This window comes from Peromyscus californicus, unplaced genomic scaffold, assembly GCF_007827085.1.
Source record: "Peromyscus californicus insignis strain IS unplaced genomic scaffold, ASM782708v3 Scaffold_19__1_contigs__length_69161282, whole genome shotgun sequence".
NCBI classification, from domain to species: Eukaryota; Metazoa; Chordata; class Mammalia; order Rodentia; family Cricetidae; genus Peromyscus; species Peromyscus californicus.
Window position 1 is genome coordinate 27,609,352 of NW_026294491.1, and position 26,681 is coordinate 27,636,032.

At 44.8% G+C, this 26,681-nt stretch overlaps 1 protein-coding gene across 1 annotated transcript in view; it reads right to left on the reverse strand.

The window, feature by feature from the left end:
• Positions 1–26,681, reverse strand: part of Sh3rf3 (SH3 domain containing ring finger 3) — a 301,431-nt gene that overhangs the window by 121,141 nt on the left and 153,609 nt on the right. The window contains exon 2 of the mRNA XM_052744948.1: positions 13,167–13,442. Coding sequence (XP_052600908.1) covers positions 13,167–13,442 — 276 coding nt within the window. The remainder of the gene's footprint in view (positions 1–13,166; positions 13,443–26,681) is intronic.

The following is a 26,681-nucleotide window of genomic DNA, read 5'->3' on the forward strand; positions in this document are numbered from 1 at the left end:
CCCAGTGTGGCACACAGTTCACTTCCTGTTGCCTGTGGATTCAGCTATAGAACTCTCAGTTCCTTCTCCAGCACCATGTCTGCCTGCATGCTGCCTTGCTTCTTGCCATGATGATAATGGACTAAACCTCTGAAACTGTAAGTGAGCCCCAATTAGATGTTTTCCTTTATAAGAGTTGTTATGGTCATGGTGTCTCTTCAAAGCAATAGAAACCCTAACTAAAAGAAATATGTAGAAAAGTGGAACTAGATATTTATTCATATTCATCCCTGAAAAAAAAATCAACCTCAAATGGATCAAAGACTTCAAGACCATGAATCTGGTAAAGGAAAAAGTAGGGAGTATGCTCCAATGTACTGATTCAGGTAAGGACTTTCTGAACAGGACCCTGGTAGCACAGGCATTTAGACCAACAATTAAGAGATGGGACCTCATGAAGTTAAAAAGCTGCCATACAGAAAAGGAAGCCACCAAGTGAATGAAGAGGCAGTTGCCAGAATGGGAGAAAAGCCTTGCTAGCTATTCTTTTGACAGAAGAATCGTGTCTACAATATACAGTGAATTAAAAAATCTGAACATTAAGAAAATAACCCAATTAATAATGGGCTATGGAACTTAACAGTTCAGCTTGGAAACACTGAAAAAGCCCTGAACATCCTTAGTCATCAAGGAAATGGAGAGGAAAACAATTTTAAGATTCTATTTCGCCCCAGTTAGAACCACTATCCTTAGGAATAAAGTAACAACCAATGTTAGCATGAATATGGTGAGGATCAATGGGTAGCTGCTGTGGGACAGAAGAATCATTCTTCTTTGGGGTATGGCCATGGTAGGGTGCTCTCACTCCAGCAGATGGCTGCACATTCGTGTGTACGATGGGCCGCACTAACAGGACTTAATAGATTATTAAAAAGTAAACATGAATTTCAAAGAGGGTTACATTGGAAGAATTCAGGAGGAGGAGGAAATGGGGAGGAGACATGACTGTATTTCATTGTACACATGTACAAAATTCTCCATGAATATATTTTAATTTAAAAATAATGGAGCTATTAAGCTGTAGGAAGACACAGATGCACATTTCTAAGTGAGAGAAGGCACTATAAAAGGGAGGCATGTAGTATCGTTATGACTACACAATAAATCAGAGGGAGAGCTATGGAGACAATAAAAGTTCCGTGGCTGCAAAGGAAGGGACAGGGATTAAAAGTGGAGCGCAAAGATTTCAGGACAGTGGAAACAGTGTGTATGACAGTGTATATGTGTTACATTTGTCCCAAATCCAGACTGTACAATACCAAAAATGAATTCCCACATAAACAATGGCCATTGGCTGATACAAGATCAGCTGAGCAATGATAAAAATGTTCCACCATAGGGCTTTATTAATTAGTGTAGGCTAGGGGTGGGCAATGTGGTACACAGGAAATCTCTATCTGCTCCCTTTTGTTATGAATCTAAAACTACTCTAAATTCAAGTCTACCTTTCCAAGACTAACTCACAGAACCACTGAACAATGAAAACTAACAAACTATAGCATTCCACAACAAATCAATGGGTATCTCATAAATATAATACTGAAAACAATCTGAACACAAAAAATTAAACTCTACTTGATTCTGTGTATCTGAAGTTCAAGAGTAAACACAATTCATCTGTTCTTAGCAAATTCAAGAGGAAAGGAAGGCAATGGTGAGTGGAGGGGACCCAGCTTTGGTACCACGCTGTTTCCTGGCTAGGCAGTGATTATAAAGATAGACTCATCATTAGGCTGAATAAGCCTTATTAGTGGGTGTTTTTGGCATGTTATTACACAAAACAGAAGAAAAGGTCTTCTTGTTTGTTTCCCCCTGGAGAAAAGGGAACAGTCCACTCAGATTGGACAAATCACACAACACCTTGAATATGGCATGTCCCCTCAAAGGGGACACAATAAGGCAATGATCACATCAGTGGTTTGGAACCAAGTCAAGTGGGAGCCCTGAGTCTGGGAAGTGTGAGCAGCATGGAGCTGTGCCTCTGCTCTCCAGCTAGGATATCACTGTCTACTGAAGACCCAGGCTTGCTGTGGGATGTCCTCTATGCTGTGAATATATGCTGCTATGATTGATTGATAAATAAAACGCTGATTGGCCAGTAGCCAGGCAGGAAGGATTGTGGAGGCGGGGCAAGGAGAGAGGAGAATGCTGGGTGGAAGAAGACTGAGTCAGGAGACGTTGCCAGCTGCCATGAGGAGAAGCATGATGTTAAGATACCAGTAAGCCACAGGCCACACGGCAACTTATAGATTAATAGAAATGGGTTAATTTAAGATATAAGAACAGATAGCAAGAAGCCTGCCACGGCCATACAGTTTATAAGTAATATAAGTCTCTGTGTGTTTACTTGGGGGAAGTGTGTAGGAGAGATTTGTCCTGACTGCAGGCAGATCAGGACACAGGAAAACTTCAGCTACACAGGCTTATCCTGGGTCACCCTAAGGGAGTAAGATAGCAACCAGGGATAAAATCTCTTGAGAAGCAAACGCAATTCCAAAGAGAGAATTTGCTATAACTCCCAGTGTTAAATAGTGCAAACCATTTCCTTTTTTTTTTTTTTTTTTGCCAACACACATAAATGTCTTTAAGTGGAGATGGGAAGAGAGACCTTAGGCTATGGAGAAATGATCCCTTCCCAAGCCGGTGGAGAGAAGGCTAGCTTACAGAGAGATGACCACCATGCAACACAATGAACATACAGCAAAATCGCTCTCTAATGCAATGAGCGGGGACCCAAATGCACCCATGTCAAGTGTGCTACAGTGACGTCCCTTAAGGAGCAAGTGGGGTCTGCACAGTTCCATCAGGCTGAGGGACACTCTGGCAGCACCTTTGTGGCAGCTGTCTGTCCTGGCTCAAGTGGCACTCTGGATCCGATGCCTGTCTGAAGTCTGAGGAGAGCAGCAGGATGCAGAATGCATTTATTCATTTGGTACTTGTTTTCTTTATGGGGACCAAACCAAGAGAACACACACAGCCAGTCATCCTTGTATATAAAAGAAGTAACTCACTTTGCCTATGGATGTTGAAAAAGGGTTTTGTTTTGTTTTGTTTTTCTAGATCTACACCTAATCCAAACTCACACAGTGAGGAAGGGATGTTTTAGTGCTGGTGATAGAGACACACAGTCTAGCATGTCAGGGCTACCATCATAAAATTATGTACTCTAGATTTGGACCTCTTCAGCACTCCATGCAAGACCAAAAAAAAAGTGTCTAATTTTTATGGTTAGATCCTATCAGGTCTCAGATTTGTTGCCACAAATTTCAAAAACCCTCAGGTCAGTGCATTTAGAAGGACAGGGAAAGAGGGATTATTACTTTGAAGGCTCTCTAGTACATGGAGAAATACCCCTTCTTAAAACACTTAAGGCTTCATAATGGGGATGGCAAGGGATGGCCATTGGTTTTCAGCTGCTTCCCTAAGGCAGTCACTCATCCTCTCCTCCTGGACACCCATCCAGGAAGGTTCCTGAGTGCTACGTGGGGAGCATGTAGAGACACCTGTGCATTTGTCTTCTAGAGCGGTGCTCTATTGCAGACATCAGTAACTGAGTCTAGAAAGGACCAGATGGTAAGCCTTTTTGGGTTTCTCAGGCCATTTCTGTGGTAGACGCATGAAGATAGCCAATGCCTGAGTGAATGGACACACACAGCTATATGCCAGTAAAACCAGATTTACAGAACCAGATGGCAGGTCGGTTTGGTTGGTCATCTTAGTTTACCAGCCCCCTGATGTAGGTGATCAAACTAAGCCAAAAAGATACCACAGACATCACTGATGGCCAAATCAGGTAGACGTGTTTCTGAACTAGCATGAGAGTATGCGGTGATTTTATGAATGAAAACTGTTTCCATGACATCATGGCATTTTCCGGTGCAAAACTCTACTTCATCTATAAGTTTCATGTCAAGGACTCATTATTTACTACAGGGCAGCAGGCTTCATCCATATGCTGCTTTCCCTATTCTCTGATATTTCTGAATTTGGAAAATATACCAAATGTCTATTGGCACAGAGCCCTGGCTCTTCTCGGAATTCAGATGGTCTCGAGAGGGAGGGCGGAGGGGGGGGGGGTCTAAATAATTGCAAGTTGGAGCTGTGACTGTGAAGGGGCTGTTTAAGAGCTAGATAGCCTTTCTTCCCAAGGTGTAGTGGATAATACACTAGTACAGTGCCACCTTCTATAAGGATCTTTAGATCGACATTTTAAATAATGTATCTGCCTCCTCTAACACTGATGCGGCATTTAACTTTTTCTACTTGAGGACAAAGAAAGCTACAAGCCCCCTGTCAAGAACAGCAGCTGGAGCTGGATGTCCCTAGACCTTCCCAGGCTGCCAGAGCACAGCGTCCTTGGACATTACAGGTACAGCTTGGAAAGGGGCACAGGAGGGTCCCTTCAGTCGTGCTGGAGAAAGCAGAACACACACAACTGATATTGGCAACAGCAGGTGTGGAGACCCTGGGGTCAACCCCCCTCACCCCCCCCCAGTCTCCTCTTTACTATAGTTAAGGGATGTCCAAAGAAGTGGTAATGCATCAGAGCCCAGAGAAACCAGATCCCTTGAGCTTTCTAGGATGACCACGGCCCCACCCCCAACCACAGCCCCCTGCCCCGCCCCAGCCAGCCAGCTGCAGCCATTACCTCAAAACACTGTCAAGAAAGAGGGAGAATTAAAAATGCAGAAGCCCAGAAGCTCCCCCCCCCCTTTTTTTTTGGCTGTAGAAATGACACAGAACTGTGCCTCTGGTCACTGCTGTGTTCCCACAGAGGCTCTTAATGGAGTCATTGGCTGCCACTGACCCCCACAGAGCAAGCTGGCTCTGCAGCCCCCAGCTCTGATCTGACAGACCTCTCGATCATCTGTCCCAGCTCAGCTGCTGCAGTGGCCAGGACTCTGCTGAGAGAGAAGCAGGGACAGACCTCTCACTATCCCGGCACAGAGCTGGCTTCTCCAACACACTCCACAGCTGGCACATCTGGAAAGTAACTGAAAAGGCTAAAGAGATTCGACGAGAAGACATGAACACTACCAACTGCCAGATCTGATCTCTCCACGTGCAGAGTGCTCTAGCTTCCCTATTATAGATGCTTCCATATCTCTCCCTTCTACATGCCCATCACTGTTGCGTGCTGAGAATGGGAAGTAAGCGATCTTGACCAAGCCTCAGGGAGAAGACAGTGCTATACTGTAAGTGCCTGCATCTAAGAAGGAGAAAGGTAGGGTAAAAAATGGAGTCTCCAGCATAGGCGCGCCATCACACAGGAGTGAGACAGCTCTAAAGAGGAAGGATCTAAAGAGCAAGGCAAGGGCTGAGTTGCCAGCAGTTGAGGAAGGGCACAGAGCTGAGGGAGTAGATAGTGTTGTGCCCAGAGTCCAGATACCCAAAGACCACCAAGAGACCAAATCCGATGCAAAAGCAAAGAGTCTTTTTGTTGCGAGTTAACTCTCAGGCCTCTCTGTCTGTCTGATGCAGCAGCAGAGCAGCAGAGACCCCGAGTAGCAATGGGGCAGGGTTTTTATAGGGAGTAAAGCAAAGGGGGGACTTGGGGTCTACAGACGACATAGGAACAGACTCAGGATTGGTTTATGCAAGTGGCAATCATGTTAGCAACTTTTATTTGGCTAGGGTTAGTTGAGGGTTCATCAGGGCTGTAGTTATCCATTTGGAAGCAGGTCTGGACAAGTCCCAGGCTTTGTCCTTGAGCTGCTGTAGAGGCTGGCTGGCCTAGCACATACTGACTGTGGGGGCTGGCTCAGTGACCCAGGCTTGGTGCGTCCTATCTCCCTGTCCCTGCTGGCGGGGGCATCAGTGATTAATTGTCTTTTGTTCATGACCCTCTCAGAAACTGCTTGCTCAGTCTCAGGAAACTGAAATTGAGGCCTGATCTCTGAGAGAGGACTGAGTAGCCCGTAACGGCATCTGCTTGGTCCTCTCAGATAGATAGATGTACCAGGCCAGGAAGCCTGAGGCCTGCTGGAGACAGAAATGGCCAGGTATAGGGTAAGCTGGGGCTTAGGTAAGGAGTGGAATGAGAGCTGAGAAGGCATAGTGCTGGGTTAGAAAGAACCTTGGAGACAGTGCAGGTTCTGATACTGACTTAGATGGGTTCTAGGCAGAGCCCTGGTGACAAGGCTTTGAAAAGTCATTGCATCCATCCATGGTAAACATGCTAAGGGCCATGCTGCCAAGGTCAGCATGCAGGAATGTCTGAGGGAAAAGTGCTCATGTTGTACATTCATCTTATTTGCCTATAAAACTTCAGCTGGGACTTTGCAGGTAGGCAAACAGAACCATTGCTTGCTTCTTACTAAGATTGTGCGGTTGTTGACCATTTCGTTTCTTTGAACCCCATCTTGAGATCAAAAGAAGTGGCGGGGCAAGGCCAGGGTACTGTAAGCACATGACCTTTTCTGGAGCCCTTGTGTCTTCTTTAAAACCACTTTTCAGGGCGGGAACAGAGGAATCCAGAAGGTCAGGAAGAGAGCTGAACCCCACACTTTGAGTGCTCCTGATAACTTTTTCAAGTCAAGTAGGCAAGTGGAGTGCTTTGAAAGGGGTGACTTAGGACCCCATCTCTCTTTGGGCTCCTCCTGCTTTGGGTCATGGATACTGAAATAGCATGTAGCTAACATGCCTGAGTCACCCAAGCCCGGAAAACATGCATCCCTGCAGCAGGAGGCAGTGGAGATTGATGCTACGGCCCACGAGACTGCACCCGGAGGCTGGCTGGGCTGCAGACTGTGGAGCATGCTTTGTACATCCAGGGCAAGGTCTCTCCACATGGAAGCGGCACAGGGAGGAAGCTCCGTTCTTGTGATTGTTTTCTTGCCCTAAGCCAGACATGCCTTCTGAGAGAATTGTGCCTTTCTCTGAGCCAGAAGAAAGGGAAGGACAGACAGAAGACATATGAATGTCTCCTATGAACTCCATTCATCACATGCCTTCGCTAATGTATTCCCGATATCAACTATATTTTTCAGTTAAAAAAAAAACCTCAAAAATTGGATCCATGCTCCAAAGTCATTACATGACAAAAAACCCAAGATTTTCTCATATGACTCTTGGATCCAAGCAGCATGCAGTCAGTCCCTTGGGTAGGAAGAACAGAGTCTGGGAATCATGCTGGATTGATCCACAAAGGAAAGAGTTCCTGGGCTGTTGGGAAACGGTCATTTAAAAGACAGCCTATAATCTTAAGCAGGTCAGATGGGGGAGTTTGCAGAGACACCAGCAGAACCACAGTCCGAGCAGGTCAGGACAAACTGCGGTGGCATTTTGCTAACTCAAAGCATCCCCTGGGCCCTGGAGCATTGTGAGCAGCTGAGGACTGGAGGGTGAGTTTAGGGTCTGAACACAGCAGTGGTTATACCTACCACAGTGGCTCTCAACCTGCCTAGTGCTGCAACCCTTCAATACACTTCCTCATGCTGTGCTGACCCCCAACCATAAGGTTATTTTCGTTGCTACTTAACGACTGTAATTTTGCTGCTACTGTCACGAATTGGAATGCAAGTATCTGTTATTTCCGATGATCTTAGGTGACCCCCCTCTAAAAGGACCGTTTGACCCCTAAAGGGGCCTTCACCCAGAGGTTGAGAACCACTGATCGACCATGTTCTGTGGCTCTTCCATGTGACTTCTCACTGAGGATTGAGGTTGAGATGGCCAGTTTCAGTACTGCTGGTGTTGGGGAGCAAAAGGAATTCCATGAGCAGCCAGGCAATGTTGGGAAAGACTTTGTAGCCTTTGCATATTCACAGTGCTGCACAATGAATTATCAGGGGCAACCCAGGCCCTTTACAGTCAGCAGAGTTCCCTAGCACAATGATGCCAATGTCTCTAGAACTTGTACAGTGGGAGCTCAAGAAGCATTTTCTGAGTTTTATAGTTGAATAGAAATAAGAGCCAGAACCTGGAAACAACCTAGATGCCCGTCAACTGAAGAATGGATTAAGAAAATGTGGTACATATGCACAATGGAGTACTTACTCAGCAGAGAAAAACAATGACAGCAGGAAATTTGCAGGCAAATGGATGGAACTAGAAAATATCATCCTGAGTGAGGTAACCCAGACCCAGAAGGACAAACATGGTATGTACTCACTCATAAGTGGATTCTAGATATAAAGCAAAGAACAATCAGACTGCAACCCACAGAACCAGGGAGGCTATATAGCAGGGGGGACCCTAGGATGACTGTGGCTTATAATAAGTTTTGGTTTTACTCAATTACTGGGCAAGCCTCAGGGAAACATTTCACTATTAGGATAAGAATTTATACTGTATCAAGCTGATAATAGAAAAATAAATAAATAAATAAAAATGAAAAAAAAGGGAATGATAGCAAGCTGTTGAAACTGTAATGAAACTCGCCACTTCCTCTTAGGCCCAAAGCTCACCTCTTTACTTGACTGCTGCTGCACACCTCAGCAGACTGATGGTACTTGTCTCAGTGTCTCTGACTTAAGATACTACAGCATCATTGCCCAAGGACTTTCTTTTCTTGAATCCCATGGGTTCTTATAGAGAGTGAGAGACCTCTGGATCTGACTCCCGAAGCACAGCGACACCTATTGTATACCATCGTATCTACGCTACCTGTTTAGTAGCCCATCTGTGCCTCACCCCTGTCCTCCAAAGAGCAAAGCTGTCCTGTTCTGTATGCACCTCTCACTTCTCACTCTCCACATCTACATCCCTGGCAAGACTTGGGCAATTCCCGGAGCCCCACTGAGATACACACGGCCATGTCCCAACAGCCTCCTGCCACCTCGCACCTCAGTTAACTTAATGATGCTTATGTCCCAGTGTCCCTGGCTCATGTCACCTGGGTTTGCCACCACAGACCATGATGTCATTTAGATGTGTTCCATTCTGGCATTTGCAAGGCCAGACAGACCTATAAAAACCAGGGCTGCTAATGACTTCCTATATTAGTTACTGTGACCAAACACTTAACAAGAAGCAACTTGACGAAGATCTATTTTGGCTCACTGTTTGAAGGCACAGCCACCATGGCAAGGAAAGTGTGACAGTGGGATGTGAGGTAGACACAGGAGCAGAGAGAAACCAGAAGTGGTTTCTCCTATCAAAGGCCTTCTTCCCAACGATCTACTTCCTCCATCTGGGCCCAACGTGATAAATGCCCGACACCTCCCCAAGATGGCATCACCACTTGGGACCAAGGATTCAAACACAAGACTGTGAAGGGCATTTAACACCCAAACTGTGACACTTCCTTTTAAAACTCTCCATTGGGATGGCATTTGAGAAGTCACAAAGCGGTTGGATCAAAACCTCATTTTTACCTGCAGCGTTATCGTTTGAATAGGTAGCATTAAAACAGCATCAAGTCATTGTAAAACCAATCTGTTTTAAGAAGAGAATGATAACCTTTTGTAACATGACTTTAGAAGCCGTATTGATCAGTTCCCAATAGCTTCATTCCCTCCAAAACCAGCAAGTGCAAATACAAAGACTGAAGACAAGTAATGCCGAACCTTCCAGCAGGTCTGAGGCTTTATGGGGTTCTTCTCTGTGTCTCCTTAGTCCACAGAAAGGCTGGGCTTACAGGGAGGGACCGTGTGCAGATAGGGGCCTGTCAACTACCTGGATGGATGGTGTTAGAATAACACTAACTTGCTGGTTCCCAGAAGCTCAGCCTTAGATCTGACTGTTGGTCCCTACTGCATGGGGCTGTATCTCAGTGGCACCTGCAGACACTATCCAAGTTCTGCCAGGAAGCATGGAACCAAGTGGGGCGCTCCAAGAAGATGCCCACATCCTCTGGGACCGAGGTGTAGAGAGGGCAAGAAGTGCATACCAAAATGGGGCAACTTTGCTCTTTGGAGGATGGGGGGGGCATAGATGGGCTAGGGACAAGCTGACATGGATATATGGTAGGTGTCTCAGTGCTTTGGGAGTTATACTCAGAGGTCTCCCATTCTTTATAGGAACCCACAGGGATTCAAGAAAGAAAGTCCTTGTGCAAAGATGGTGTGATATGATAAATCCATCTGGATGCCATAGAAACAGCCACCCTTGGTGACAGGAGAGCCCTGGACCCTGTCACAGCTGGTCCAAGTCTCCTTCTAGGGAGCCTCAAAATACCAAACCTACATCAGGGACGTACTGAGGCCAACAACGCATCCTAAACATGCCAGCCACAGAACAAATCCAAAACAAGCTCCGCTCTCATTTGCCCCTCGAAGACTAATGCACAGTTTCTTCGGAAACACGGAATATTCGGGTCTATCACCCTCTACACTGGAGTCTTCACGCCTTGTCTCATCTTCCTCCTGCATATGGCGATACCATGCAGCTTCCCTTGAGGCAGTCTTTTGTTACACTCATTTCTCTAGACTTCTGGACCTGTCTCCCAAGTCCAGGTTCCAGGAAGGGCCGGGCCTCTGTCTCTGAACACAGTACAGTGCCTAGCATGGGTCAGGCCCTGAATATTTGTGTGTGTGTGTGTGTGTGTGTGTGTGTGTGTGTGTGTGTGTGTGTGTAATTAATAAATAAATAGACAAATATCCATTTGTCCTCTTGTCCAGGGGGCTCTGGTCTTTACCGACAGTGAGTACTACAGGCAGAAGCATCTAGAATGGAAATGGAAGGCAAGGAAGTCCAGGATCCTACAGGGAGAAGCTGGCCTGTCAGGAAACACCCCAGGGCTTTACAGTCTACTTGGTGAGCTGTCTGGCCGAGTGCCCCTGTGTGCCCGCAAGGAGAGTCTGACTCCATTGATTCAGTCGCTGGAGCCAAGAGAGCTAACACTCATTTGGAGCCTGTTTTCTTAGCAAGGATGCAAGAGGACACTAAGAAGTTGCAATGGCCAGAGCAGAGCACCAGCACACACAGGATGGAGTACAGTCGCTCGGGGCAGGCTCTCCAGAGCAGAGAAGCCTGCAAGGCATCCTGGGAAGGCACCAGAGGCTTCAGACGGAGAAAAGGAAAAGAGAGGGAGACAGTGAAGAAGACCAGGGCGGGCTTCCCCCGGGAGCTAAGTGAGATAGATGGCAGTGGGAATTAGCATCTCAACGCCTCGATGAAAGGAAGAGAGAAAGGGCTGGTTCCCAGAACGGAAAACAGATTAGTCACTGTCAGGGTGTACAATAGAAGAAGACAGACACAGCAGTCTGGCACAGGAACCATCAACTTAAACCGGAGTGTGAGGTGTTCTTGAAGCCCGCTGGAGCTGGCGAGCTGCAATGTTACAGCCAAGCTCTGTACCTGCAGAGGAGGAGGCGGCGGGTGGGGAAGAGTGACTATAATCTCCAGGAGCTGTTTCTTCAAGCCAGATACTGAATCCAGTTCTGTCGTTTACAGCCTTGGAGCGAGGGGGCAGGAGAAGGAAAAGAAGGAGGAAGGAGGGAGGAGAGAGGATCCCAGAGTAAATACCACAAGGCTCCACCTGCTTCCCTGGCAACTCAAAATGTTGTGATGAGTACAAGTGCTGCTCGGTCCTGGCAGTCATGAATAAAGGCAGGAACTCCAGCAAGACCACAAACCTGACTCATCATTTCACTGGCTCCACAGGAAATGCTGTTTGGTTAGTGACCAAGTCCTCGGGCTAGGTACTTCAAAGGATACTCCATGCCAGGCTGGAGAGATGACTCAGTGGTTAACGGCACCCACTGCTCTTCCAGAGGACCTGAGTTCAACTCCCAGCACCCATATGGCAACTCATAACTATAACTCCAAATCCATGAGATCCAATACCCTCTTTCTGGCCTCTGCGGGCATCATGCATGCACATGGTGCACAGACATACACGCAGGCAATACATTATACCCATAAAATTAATAATAATAATAATAATAATAATAAATAGAGATTCTTCATGCCTAGTTGATTCCACTGTTGCCCTGCAGGAGGGGTGTGATGTTGGCTTTGAGGGATGAATTGTGGCTCTACCGTAGTTCTACCATGATCCCTTGAGTCCTGGGAACACTCAGCTCCCTTGCATATACTCACTATTGAAAACGGTAAAATTACTACTGATGCTGACAGCTCACCAATCTCAAGAGTCAGCACCAGTGCTGGCTGGAGCCATGCACCAGTGAGCCACGTCATCTCTTACCATTCCACAATCAAAGATGAAAGTCAAAACAAAACGAATGTCAGTGCAAAAACCACAGCTCTCACCTTGAAGAGAGTAAGAGATGGATTATTCTGGAGCCATTTTGAATGACCAGGACCTGGGAAACCACATTTAGGTTACCCCCAAAGCCATGTTCCATCATGGAAGTCATTTCATGAAGTTGAATAGTTTTTACAGAACAAGGAAAGTCAATAATCCAGTCAAGTTTAAAATACCGTGTGGTGATATTTTGTTTGTGTTCTGACAAATAAAGCTTGCCTGGAGATCAGAGTGAGGAGCTAGCCACTAGTTAACCATAGAGGCCAGGCAGTGGTGGCACAAGCCTTTAATCCCAACACCAGGGAGGTGGAGACAGTAATATAAGGCAGAAGGAGACAGGAGCCCCCCTTTTCAGGATGAGGAGTCGTAGAGGTAAGAGGTGACTCTGGCTGCTTTACTTCTCTGGTCTTTCAGCATTTACCCCTATGTCTGACTCCAGGCTTCTATTATTAAAATATAATTATTCTATTATATATCAATTAGAATTCATGCTACAATACAGCAAGTTGGGAGAAGCTTGTCTATAGGCCTAAGATGTTCTCTGATGGCATGCTTAGCTTTTGGGGTGGTGGAAGCCAGTAGTTTGTTAAATTAGTAGGTTCAAAAAGGTTTTCATTTGCCAGTCAGACGATGTTAGTTCTGACACTGAGGTAGTCTAAGAACGGCTGTTGGTGGATAATGCTAGCCTAAGACAGGGTAGTTAGTCTCTGGACCTGCAACATTCCAATCTCTCCACGGTCCTGAACTTCTAATCAGCCAGTCACCCTCTGCAGACACAGCCTCTGAGGAGTTCTCATTCACACAAACAAAATCAATAACAAAACAATCAAATTCACGAAGCAAGACACACTCCCCCTTCTTCACAGGCACAGGGAGGGTGGTCATTTGCTCATGGCCTAGCAGAGAAGCCTAGATGTAGCCTCTTGGTTAAGAAGACATGAGTAGACATAGAGGCCGACCACGGGGCTCACCTTACCTTAGTGAAGGTCAGACAGTCTTTGTCTTGGTCTCTGTCCTTCATCTCAAAATCATAAAGTGCTTTGCCTTGGGGCAGAGCCTGTGGCAAGGGCCTGACACACTGGATGTAGCTGGCCGGGAGGAAGCCATGAGTGCCCTGCAGCTCCCCATGGTACCAGTTCTCATCCACCTTGCGCCGCAGGATGATGATGTCCCCTTTGTTGAACTTGAGGTCACCAGGTTCTTTTCCCTCATAGCTGTAGAGGGCCTTGCCATAGGGAAGCTGGGATAGATTCTGAAACAGAAAGTAGCAGGTGGTTACTTGGAATGACCCTCCCTAATAACCTGAGAAATTTGTCTGTGGAAGCATGAGTTCAATAGTCATTGTGTGTCTTAAGTGTAAACAACATTCTGAGACCAGAAAACATTCTAAAGGAACAAACAGTCTAACATAGGAACACGTACGTTCTCTGACCTTAGCAAGATAGTCTCTACAAGAGCAAACTTCTCAATCCTATACATAAGGGCCCAGTGCAGCCCAGCTTTCTACAGAGACCACTTCACTGCACTGAAAAGGCTCCAAAGGAGGTGATGAGTTATTATCTGTTGGAGATAAGGAGGATACAGGCACAGGAGGGGGCAGCCAATATCTCACCCATTGTATGTGTCTCCTTCTCTGTGGACCAGTGGTACATACTCGCCCAGCCCAGGTGAGAGATGTCCGGCAGAGGAATTCAGAGGCTACTCTGCCTCTAATCCCAGGTCACACACCCCCCCTTTCCCCAAGCCACACAAGCTTTCACTTCACACAACCATCTGCTCCAGAGGGAAGGACACTTCCAAGAATATCTAACCCTGGTCTTGTACAATCAGGAGGTGTTTTGTCATTCTGTCAAAGTTTATCAACTTATCTGAATGTCATTTGCTATTGTGGTCTCAAACAATGACCACAGTTAAAGCCCAAACAAAATTTTTGGCTCCCTTCTCATGGCAGCAAGGACTCTCCCAATCCTACATTGATCAGATGTTACTGTCCATGCCCTGTACTTCTCTAACTGGCCCTGATTGGTAAATTCTGGCCAGCTGCATAAGTGTCTCTTGCTTTTCTTTCCTGGTGGTCCACACTTGTTCAATAATCCATTTTGTGCCCAAGGAAAGCCTTGTCATTGTGCCCGAGTCAATGTCCAGCAATTCCCTACGAGAAGTGGCATTTTTCTCACAAGGGCTGCCTGAGCCAAGGGTTCTGTAGTATTTAAATCAATCAATAGCTATACAAAGCTCAAAGCCGCAGTACATCAAAAAGTCTTTGTAGAGGGTTTAATAGCACATTGCAAATCAATCATTCCACATTTATGTCTCAGAGATGTCTGATGACAGCATTTAAGAGAAACCTGCTGGCAGATTGACAAACAACCCCCACTAGCCAATTAAATAGTAACACGAGAGAACTTTTCATTACAGAACTCATTCTGGATAGCTTTGCGGTCTAAGCACAAAAGACTGTACTCGGCCCAGACTTTAGAGAGCACAGGCGAAAGGGAATTTGCAATCCAATACTTTGCTTAGAAAAGACTAAAGAGGTGGCTGGCTGTGGGCCATCAGAAAAACCCCAGGGCCATATAATGGCCAGCCAGTCCCTGGCCCATGGCTTTTCCATTGGGAACAATTTTTCTCAAGATACTTTGGGGGTTGTCACAACAAAGAGAGGTGCTGGTGGCATGTAACGAGCAGGGCCAGGGTTGCTGCCAAGTACCCCTCAGTTCACAGCACGTTCATTCCCCAATAACCAAGAATTTACCAAGCTCAGGATATCAATAGATCGGGAAACCCATCCCCGCTCTGCTAGCTAATTTACAAAAAGATGCCGTTTCTCCTTCTTCAACTCCGCTTACCGCCCCATTAAAAGTCAAATAATGACAGGAATTTCCTGGCAGGAATATTTTCACTATTGACTATATGGTAACACTTAGAATTTTCCTCAGAAAAGGGGTTTTGAGTGGCGGTAAGAAAACATGTTCTTTTGTTCAGAAAAGCACCTCCACTAGGTACCCACAGGAACTTCCCTTGACATAGGCTGGCATTGTGTGCCCTCTCTTTCCTAGACTCATCTTCTCATTGACAGTGTGTGTGCTCGAAGCAGTAATCTTAGAGAAGGGCTTTGGTAGCTGTTTGGAAGCTTCTGCTACCATTGATCACAGTATAGACCATGCCAAACCTACGCCATTGCCCTCTCCTTCAAAGATCTCATTCCAATGAACATGGAGCCTTCCCCCAGCTGCCCTTGGCTTTCTCCAGCCAGGCTGACACAGGGGCCATTTCAAGTACCATTCTCATCCATTATGGACAACCATGGCACTGCATCACCCAGTGTAGCTGGGAGGGTAGGAATGTAGTGCCAGGGAAAGAGGAAATTCCTAGGAGCCAGCTTGGCTTTAGGGCCTGGACTACAGAATACCACCCAGGCCAGAGACCCACAAGTTACTCACTTCCTGGTCCTGAAAGGCATCAATCCTGAGCCTCAGGGGACTCTGGTTTTTGTTGATTCTCTACATGGCTGCCAGTCCCACACATATGTGGGCCATAGGCTACTCATCACCAATGTTACAGGCCCAGTTCTACTTGCCTCTGTGTGTCCCCCACTCTTAAATCTACCTGTACGTCCACGTCCATGCCAACCAGTAGATTTCAAAACAGTCTAGCCACTTGTTTGGAACGCATATCTTCTGGACATCCCATAAACTCTCTCTGTCCCTTTATCCCTACTTCCTGTATTCCTCATCCTGACCATGCAAACTCCATCTAACTGTGCCCATCTTTCCCCGAACCCCAGCCTTCCTCCTCAAAGCTTGCTAATCTACTGCTGTAACCTTGCATCTAACCCCCTACCTACCTCTCCTCTGTTCTCAATGTACTATACTGTGTGCTGGCGGCACAGGTGTAAATCAGAACCTACCCTGCAAATTCCAGTGGCTTTCACTGTGCCAAGGGATCCCAACCCCTTGGCACAGGAGCAAATGCACACTTTTCTAGCCATGCTGGGTAACACGACAACTCCCGAGGAGGAGATACACTTCTGAATTCTGTGGGCTCTGCTGACACAGCTCCACACCATCTCTTTCTCCCTTCTAGATCCACAGCACTGGTACTGGGCTCCTAGACCTGGAAGTTTCCTGTCTGCTGCATTAACAGGGCTGTGCTGTATTCACCCTGACAACCAGGACCTGAGAGAAGCCCGAGAAACAGTAGAGACCATCTTTTTGCCGTGAGTTCAAAGGAACTCGGGGTATTTCTGAGTCAGGCCTGTGTCTTTGCTGCAGTTAGTAGGTAAGGAGAAAGGAGTAGGGATAGGTAGGGGCAGGGGAGGTCAGAGCTCACTTCGGCATCCCTTCTGACTCTCTTGAGTATCTAATAGAACAAAGTCTATAGAAGCAATATAGACACAGTTCTGAATAACACACACACACACACACACACACACACACACACACACACACACACGTCAGAAATGATGTTAACAGGAAGTTATCCAGGAGCATAAGAGCCAGAAACCGGAACTCCCTGTTAAAAGATGCTCAAAAACGTGACTTATGGCCCTTTCCACAGTCTTTGATCTTCAAAGCCCATTATAAGGTTAACTAATTAGTTCATGGATGGTCCTAGAGGAAGATGAGTATTACTGGGGAGGGAGCAGAGATGAGACTCCTGCAAATCTCACCGTGGCAACCCATCGAACTCCCAGGTTCCCGCTGCCTGTGTTCCAATCACAGTCATTTGCCTTCTTTCCAGAGACAACTTCTCTCACAGGGAGGGCATGCCCCTTAGGAAGAATTGAGTTCAAACACGACCAGGAAGCCACCATTAAGGCATTAAGAAAAGGAAATAAAAGGAAAAGGGAAGAAATATATCTGGGAAGCCTACAGAATAATTAACACCAGCTACCCTGCAAGGCATTAATAATAATTAAAACTTATAATGTCAATTTCATGGCTCATTACTCAGATGAGGCACGCAGATCTTCCTCTGGGCTTAATGTCCTACCCCACAGAGACAGGGTTCTTACATATGCATAGCAGCGCTTTCCAGCTTCTAAGGAATCAAATTCAGCAGTTTGCTTTGACAAATGGGATTCCATTATACCTCCAACTCTGCAGGATATCACACACATCGCTAGACCATGGGGTCACCATGGCCTGAGCAAAGTAGATGAGCACTCGTAGATGGCTCCTACACCACCAGAGCCCCAGAAAACCAGAGTGAAGCACAGAAATCAAGAACCCTTCCACCTTTAGGCTCTATGAATTCAGTGTTTTTCACTCAATGCTTTCTACTTAGAGTTAGATCAACCTGTTAGCAATGGCTATGGGTTCCATCGTTACAGACAGTTAAGTCCATTTTTGTCCATAATGCCTGACCTGATAAAGGTCACAGGATCAAGACATTAATTGATTGAATAACTATGTGAAAGTTATGGAATCACTTTTGCCAAGCCCTAGATAAAAGTAAGTACATAAATAAATGCAGCAAACCAAAAGGTACACACACACACACACGGAGCTTACTTTTGCTAGGAACTCAGATCAGTGAACGTGTGTGTGTGTGTGTGTGTGTGTGTGTGTGTGTGTGTGTGTGTGTGTGTTCAACCTTGGGCCAGTGGTACTCTTGTTATTTATTTTTTTAATCAAGGATCAATCCTTCCCAAGATTCTATCAAAGTGAGTCTGCCTGGTCCTCCCCTTCATGTACCCTTCCTCAAACCCCAGATCTAGCCCAGACCTCACATCCAGTACATCAGCCTAGTCTGGCCACCCCTGCCTGCACAACACACATCTCTAAGCTTCCTGCAGAACCCTCCCTGACTGCCTACAACCTACAGGCCCCTCCCAGGCCACATCCATGGTCTTCACCCAACCAGATCCTGTACACCCTTCTCCAGAGTCTATCCAGGTGAGTCCACAGATCCTCCTCTGCACACACGCACATCAAATCCTAGATCTACCTCCAAATTTCAGGATAGGAACAGGACACACACCCTACACACCAGCCAGCTCACTGTGTCCACCTGACTCCATTATATCCAATTTTTAGTCCTGACCCGACCTGTACAACCTGTGTTCTGAGCATTTACTTGGTCTAGATCAGATACAGAACTGACAAAAGTCTGCATGCCCAGGTATCACTGCAAGTATACAAACAATATGAAAGGTCAAGGCAGGATCTCCCCTCCAAAATCCACCAGTCCTATAGAAGTGTTCACCCATAAGAATTACCCAGATGAAGCCCAGGATACAGAATTTAAAATAACGACCATAAACTTCATCAAATGATTTAAGGAGTTTAAAGAAGATATAAACAGCTCAATAAATTAAAGAGAATAAATGTCTGAGCAGTACCAAAGAAAACACAAACATAAGGCTGTTGAAAATGGCAATAGAGGATTTGAAAATGGAATGCAATAAAGAAATAAAAACATTGAAGAGGACTCAAGAGAAAATGAAGATGGGAATGAAAAACGCAACAACTCAGCTAGAAAACCTAAGAAAGTCTCATAAGTAGAATAAATCAGGCAGATGATAGGACAGCAGTGCCCAGGATAAAGCAGATAAAACAGAGGGCCCAGACAAATAAGCAAAGACTATGAAATTAAAAACCAAAACAAAACAGGAAACACAGAAGAAACACCAAACCTTTAAACCATAGAAATATGAGAGAGAAGAGTCCCACATCAGTGGCATCAGCCAGATCATTAGAAAGATCATAGAAGACAACTTCCTCCAAATAAGGAAGGGCATACCCACACAAATACAAGAAGTGCACAGAGCACCAACAGACAGGACCAGAAAAGAAACTCCCCAATGGTACGTCATAGTTAAAACATGAAGTATACAGAACAAAGGAAGCTAAAAGAGAAAAAAACATGTTACATATAAAGGAAAACCCATCAGATTAACAGCTGATTTCTCAATGGAAAGTTTGAAAGCCAGAGGAGCCCAGAGCAATGCATTCCAAACCCTACAAGACCACAATGACCAGCCCAGGTTAATGTGCCCACCAAAACTATCTCCCACAGTTGAAGGAGAAAGAAAAACTTCCCATGACATAAGCAACCTAAAGAAATTATATCCAAGAGCTACAAAATATAAGAAGCAATGTGTTGGGGTGAAGAGAGGAGAGAACACAGGGAGACAGAGGAAAGAAAACAAACATGGATAAAATTACTCCAACACAAAGCACCACTTAGAACACACCACCACCAGACTCAACAATACAATGATCCCAATCAACACACACCTTTCAATAAAACCCTGAAATATTAATGGCTCCCATTTCTCCCAGCAGAAGACACTGGATGACTGGATGAGTCAAGAAACAAAAATGACCTGTTTTCTACAAGAAACACATCTTAGCTTTGAAGGTCAGTACTGCCTTAGCGTGCAGGAATGCCCCAAAGGGCTCTAGACAAAAGGGACAAGGAATTAGGCGGGCACCACTATCCTAATATCTGACAAAACAGACTTCAAACTAACGCTAACCTGAAGAGGTCAAGAGGACACTTCAGTCTAATTGAGAGAACAGTTACCAAGAAGACATTACGATCCTAAACATATATGCACCAAACTGGGATGTACCCAGTTTCATAAAAGTGTACTTAATTGAGTATATAATTAAGAATTAAAGATATAAATTATCATTAACTCACTAAGACTAGGTCATTTAAATACCTCACTTTTTCTCTAGTAGAGTGGTCATTAGGACAAACATCTCTGTTTAGAGAAACATCAAAATTAAATACATCATAATCAAATAGATGTCAGAATTCTACTCAAACACCAAAGAATACACATTTTACTTAGCAGCTCATAGAAACCTCTGTAAAATAGACCACATTCTGGGACACAAAACAAATCCTAACAAATTCAAATTCAGTAACCTTGGAACAACTGTGTATCTAACTGACTCCAATGCAATCAAACTTAAAATTGACAGCAAACCAGTGTCTAGGAAATACACAAACTCATGGAGATTAAACAGTCCATTACTGAATGATTAATGGGTCAAAAAGAAATCATAAAAGCAATTTTTTAAAATTATTTCCTGGAATTAAAGAAAAACAAAACACAACCCACAGAAACCTCTGAGACACAGGAAAAGGAGCAAGTCACAGCATTAAGTGTCTGCATTAAAAACAAAATCAGAGCACAAAGAAGCGACTTGATGGCACCGCTCAAAAATTTGAACAAACCAAGAACAAACCAAGCCCACTAGATGGCAATCAGGACTTCATTCATAAAATCAGGGCTGAAATGAATGAAATAGAAAGAAGGAAAATAACACAGTGAATCAATGAATCTGAGATCTGGTTCTTTGAGAAGATAAACAGACCCTTTCCCTCCTACTGGAAAGAAAGAATGGGAAGACCAAAGTTAACAGAATCAGTAACGAACAGGGAGACATTACAACAGGTTCAGATATAAAGGGAATACTTTAAAAACCTGCATTCCATTCAGTTGGGAAACCTTAAATAAATGGATGAATTCCTAGATTCATCCAAACTACTAAAACAAAACTGGAAGTCAATAATGTAAGCAGACCCACATTGTGTGAAAGAGCGACAGAAAACTCCCAACTAAAAAACGTCCAGGCCCAAATGGGTCCAGAGCAGAATCCCAACAGACTTTCAAAGAAGACCTACAGCCAATCCTTCTTAAACTATTCAGAACAGAAAAGAAACAGAAGCATCCCAAAATTCTATGAAGCCACTATCAATCTAATACCAAAATGCCATAAAGACACAACTAAAAAAGAAAACTGTGGGCCAATATTCCTGATGGACATAGATTTTTTTTAATGCTTAATAAAATACTTGCAAACCAAATGCACACATACATCAAGAAAACTATCTGCCATGACCAAGTTGATTTTATCCCTGAAATATAGGTGTGGTTCAAGACCTACAAGTAAATAAATGTAATAAACCATATAAATGGACTTAATGACCAATAAACAAACAAACAAGAAAATGAAAAAACCCACATAATTATGTCAGCAGATGTAGAAAAGGCCTTGGATAAGAGGGAACAATCTTCACTATAATAAAAATACATATGAGAAACATGGTCAATGTCATCCTGAATGGAGAAAAACTTAAAGCAATCCCTGTGAAATCAGCAATGAGACAGGACTGTCCATTATCTCTACTCCTTTTCAATATTGTGCTTGAAACACTAGCTGGAGCAATAAGGCAAGTGAAGGAAATAAAATAGATAAAAATAGGAAGAGAAGAAGTCAAACTGACCCTATTTGCTGATGATATGATGAATAAGAGATCCCAAAATTCCATGAGAAAACTTGCAGGGACAATCAACAATTTCAGCAAAGTGGCAGGATACAGTACAAGCTTCCAAAAATCAACAGCCTTCCTATACACCAACAACAAATGAGAAAGAGACCATGGACACACTCCCATTCACAATAGTCTCAAAGAGAATGAAGTATACAGTAATAAAACTAAGAGGTGAGAGACCTCCACAATGAAAACATTAAAATTTCTGAAGAGATAAAGACACCAGAAAATGGAAAGATATCCCATGTTCATAGATCAGTAGAATTAATATTGTGAAAGTGACAAATCCACCAGAAGCCATTTAGATATCCAATGCTATCCCAAGAAAAATCCCATCTCATTATTCACAGCATAGAAGGAAACTATCCTAAAACCCATATGGAACCACAGAAGACCCCTGATAGTCATAAAATTGTTAGTGAAATGAGCAATGCTAGAGAGGTCACCATCCCAGTCCTCAAGATATATTCCAGAGCCATAGTAATAAAAACAGTACAGAATGGGCATAGAAACGGACATGGAGACCGATGGAAGAAAACAGAAGACCCATAAGAAAACGACAGCACATAAGTTCGGCCATCTACTTTTGGACAAGAAGGCCAAAAACATGCGCTGGAGAAAAGACAGCATCTTCAACAAGCAGTTTGGGAAAACTGAATGTGTACATACATCTTCAACAAATGGTGCTGGGGAAACCGAATGTCCACATGCAGAAGAATGAAATTAGATCCACATCTATCACCTTGCACAAAAACTAACTTCAAATACATCAGAGACCTAAACTTGAAATGCCAAAACTGCTAGAAGAAAACACAGGCAGTGCCTTACAAGGTGCAGGAAAAGCCCTTCTGAATAGGACCTCATTTGTCCATGAATGGAGGCCAACAACTGATAAATCTCCTAAACCTAAAAAAAAGCATCTGCACAGCTCAGAAACAGTCAACTGGATGGAGAGGAAGCCCACAGAATGGGAGAGAACCTCTGCCAGATGTACATCAGACAGAGGATTAATCTACAGAATATATAAGGCACTCAAAAAAAACAAAGTGTGAAAAAAAATCAAATGACCCATTCACAAAATGGGCTGGGCACCTGGAGAGTTCTCTAAGGAAATAAAAGAAAGTTCTGCTAAGAAATATCTCAAAAAATGTTATCTTTCCTATCAATTAGAGAAATGCAAATCAAAAGAACTTTGAGACTTCACCATACCCCAGTCAGAATGGCAAAGAACAGATCAAGAGGCAGCGAGTGATGGAGGGGGGTGTGGGGAAAAGGGGGCCCTCGCTCACTGTTGTTGGCATCGCAGACTTGTCCAGCCCCTCTGTGAATCAGTGTGGACAATTATCAAAGAGCTAAACATAGGTCTACCATACATATGGCCCAGCTCGACCACTCCTCGGCATATACCCAGAAGACTCAACAGCCTGCTCCTCAGACACTTGCTCAAGCATGTTCATTCTGCTCTTCTCACATTAGCCAGGGAATGGAAACCAACCAGATATCCTTCGACTGATGAGTAATGAAAATGTGGTACATATACACTAGGGAATACTATTTAGCTGTAAAGAAAAAAAAACCATGAAATTTTAGGTAAAGTTGCAGGGATTAGAAAAAGACCATATTGAGTGACAGAGAAAGACATATGTTACATGTTCTCACCCATCTGTGGTTCCAAGCTCCAGCTCTTCACATGTAAATATATAACCTGGAGTAACTACAGAAGTTGGCAAGTAAAGGAAGAACATGGATGGATAATAGAAAGGGTACAAGTGATTTCAGGGGGGGATGGGGAAAATGAGGTCATTAGGGAGGGGAGAGGAAGAGAAATATAGAAAGTGAGGGCAGTGCAAAATAATGGTAAGGATGTTTGAAAAAGTCACAAGCCCCCATAATATTCTTTATGCACCTAAAATTAAAAATTCCCATCTGGGTTGACAGTACTCCCCCTCAAGAGCCACGGATTAGCTAACAAAGACCCCAACGCCAGCCATGAGAAGCCCCATTTTGAGTTGTCGCTCAGGGTTGTCCAAGAGACTCCCCAAACAAGCATGATTCCTAACTGCACTCTAAATATTTATCCTTATGCCTACATAAGTGTAGTTTTTTTTAACCCCCTATCAAATAAACTTCTCTTTGCAACAGATGTAGACCATTACAGGAAACCATAACCAAGGACAATTTAGAGAGAAGTGATTGTGTGGTACCCAGCACCAACAGACAGATTACTACAACATAACTCCTACATCTAAGACTCAGGAAGCATCACTGAAGAGGGGGCAGAAAAATTCTAAGTGCCAGAGGAAAAGTGAGTCTTCTGTGAGATTGTGCCTCCTAGAAATATCATGGAAGTTATACACATGAAATCTCAACAATACAATTGCGTAAACCAGACCAGAACAAGGACGATACCCACAGACAGGAAGAGGAAGGCTCATGGGACCTCAACCCTTAGACAATGAACTGTAGATAACTGGGGAATCCCGAGAGCAGGAGAAATTTTCTTCCCTAGGGAACAGAACACCAACTGGTTATCTAATACCAAGTGGGAGGTCCTGATACGATATACATATAGGTAACATGATATGGACCGAGCATGTTGTATTTGTATATTTAGGAGTGTGTGTGTGTGTGTGTGTAACAAAGAAAAACAGCATGAATTTGAGAGACAGGAAGGAGGTTGCATGGGAGGGGTTGGCTAGAGGAAAGAAAAGAGGAAAAATGATGTAATTAGAATTCAAAAGAATTATTAAAAAAAAAATCCTCTTTTTGGCTATTTGGATGAAATAAAGTATAAAACGCAAAGGTTAAAAAGTAGCCCAAAGGGACTGAAGTGATGTCTCAGCAGGACCTAGGTTTGATTTTCAGCAGCCACATGGTAGATAGATGACAACTGTCTGTAACTCCAGTTCCAGAGGATCTGACACCCTCTTCTGGTCTCACAGGTATGAGGCACACACATGGTTCACAGACATACATGCAGGCAAAACATCCATACACATAGAACAAAAATAACCATTATTTTTTAAAGAATTTTTGTTAAAAATCATTTTGCATGGTCCTCATTTTATTTTTTTAAAACTTCTCACGGCCTCAGTTTCCTTGTGGTCTTCCTATAATTTTCTTTGGCACACAAATTCCCATCACAAAGCTCTGTTATTCCTAAGTATCATTCATTGTTTAGAAAATCTCTTTATGGTTAGTATTTAGACTAGAAAATCTGTAGAGTAGAAAACCAACTCCCCAGGATTACACTCTGGGCTAGGAGAAATTCTCCAACTGAAAGTTGAGTCTGCGCAAAGAAATGAAGCTGGTGGTGGCCATGATGTTCCCTCACTGCTAATCCAGACTCCCCAGCCCATGGCAGAGCTGTTTCATGTTTCAGGAATAGAAAGCAGACTACGGAGTTCCAAACGTTCAAGCATGACAGGGTCTTTGAAAATGATGGCTGATGACCGCCAATGTCCACGTCTTCTCTCTTCTCATCTGTGAGAATAGCTCGAGTCATCAGATGAATGGGGCTCACTGAGGCAGAGTTCTCACCCTCCAGCCTCATCTGCAGGCATCTCCACAGATGTGGCAAATCTCTTTCTGCTGGAGGGCACGCCACAGTAAGTGACGCAAATTCTGCACCAAGTTTTAAAGGGACACTAATAGGAAATTCTAACTTTGTACGGACTAGGTAGTAAATATGGCAGGGAGTGAGCCATCTCTTTCCACAAGGACATTAGCCTAAAACAACAGAGAGCCAGAAGCTAGAGAGCACAGTAGAGCCCAGAACCGGACATAGGAGAAGAAGTGCAGTCTAACTTACTTGAGGTTTCTATTCCGTAGTCCGCTCACGTGCAGTTTAGGCTGTATCCCGACAGAGTCAGGGTCAAGAGCTCAGGTCTCCCCTCCCTCTTCCTCCCTATTTTAGCTTATAGTACTTCTTTTCAAGCCAGTGTACTCCTCTCCATATCACACGGAACGTGACCACGTGTGTGCTTCCATGCACGTCATCAGAGGCACTCTTCAACTTAAAAGAGGCCCAAGCTGCGTTTGCATTATCCTACTGTAAACAATACCCCACCCTCTGGTTTATAAATGTCACCCACGGCGAAGAAGTTGCCACTCTATCACACTGCAAACAAGATGGCCCCAGGTTTTACGTCTATATCAAATTTCCATTTCTCTTTCTCTCAGTAAATTCTACCCGCCGAGTCCTGGCTTTCGGTTTCTTTCAGTCTCTTCTTACTGGTGCCCTTAAAGCCCACGGGTGGCCAGTGCAGGCCAGGGAACTCAAGCGTGTGTGTTTATTCATGTCTTTCCTTCTTTGAAAGCCATACAGTTTCCAAAGCCCGAGCAGCTTCAGGCACTGCACAGCTGTTTCTGAGGGCCAGCTACCGATGCTTCACGGGGCCTTCTAGACGGCACACTTGCACACATTGGTCACGTGCAGCAGCTTCGAGAGGCTCCTGGTGTCACTCGCAGCCTTCACATTCTGGCTTGCAAAGGTAAGGCCCCTCCCCAGGCTTCCTGGAAGTCCTTGGGATGGCCAACCCCAACAGCTGTCCTGGAAGGGGCAGAGGGAGGCATGGAAACCCGACTTTCCGGCACACGATGTCAACATGAGTTTTCGATTCCTTCGCCAAGTTTCTCTTGTGCGCTGCTCTGTGGGGCTGAACCTGTCTGCACCACGGGTGACCGAAGGCCACGGTGGGAACAAGCTATGCTTTGGCCATCAGTTTTCCCGGGCCCCAAGAGGTCCGCAGGGGAAAGAAAGTGACTCCCACAACAGTTTTCCCGCCCTGTCCTCACCTCCACACTGCTGCGCTCTCCCCGTTATGATAAAGACAGGCGTAGGGCTGGAGCATGAACAAGATCAAAAGGAGAAGAGCAGGTGTGCCTCCCAGCACAGCCAGCTGTTCTGGTCGGCAAGGTCCCCTGTGCCATCAAGTGCCCCCGAGCTGCTCAGAGGTGGCATCTACTCCACTTCTCTGTACTTCCTTTTGTGAACCAGAAGCACAAAACAGGCAAGCTCTACTACATGGAGTTCACAAAGAGAATAAAAATTCATTCTGATTGAACATGAAAGAGTGAGATAGTCAGAACTGCCTAGAAACGTGTGAACCCTGGGGCTGCTGGTCCTGAATCTGGGTCACTGGTAAGAATTTCCTTTGAGTCCATGATGGCATATTCAAGCTCCTGAACCCAT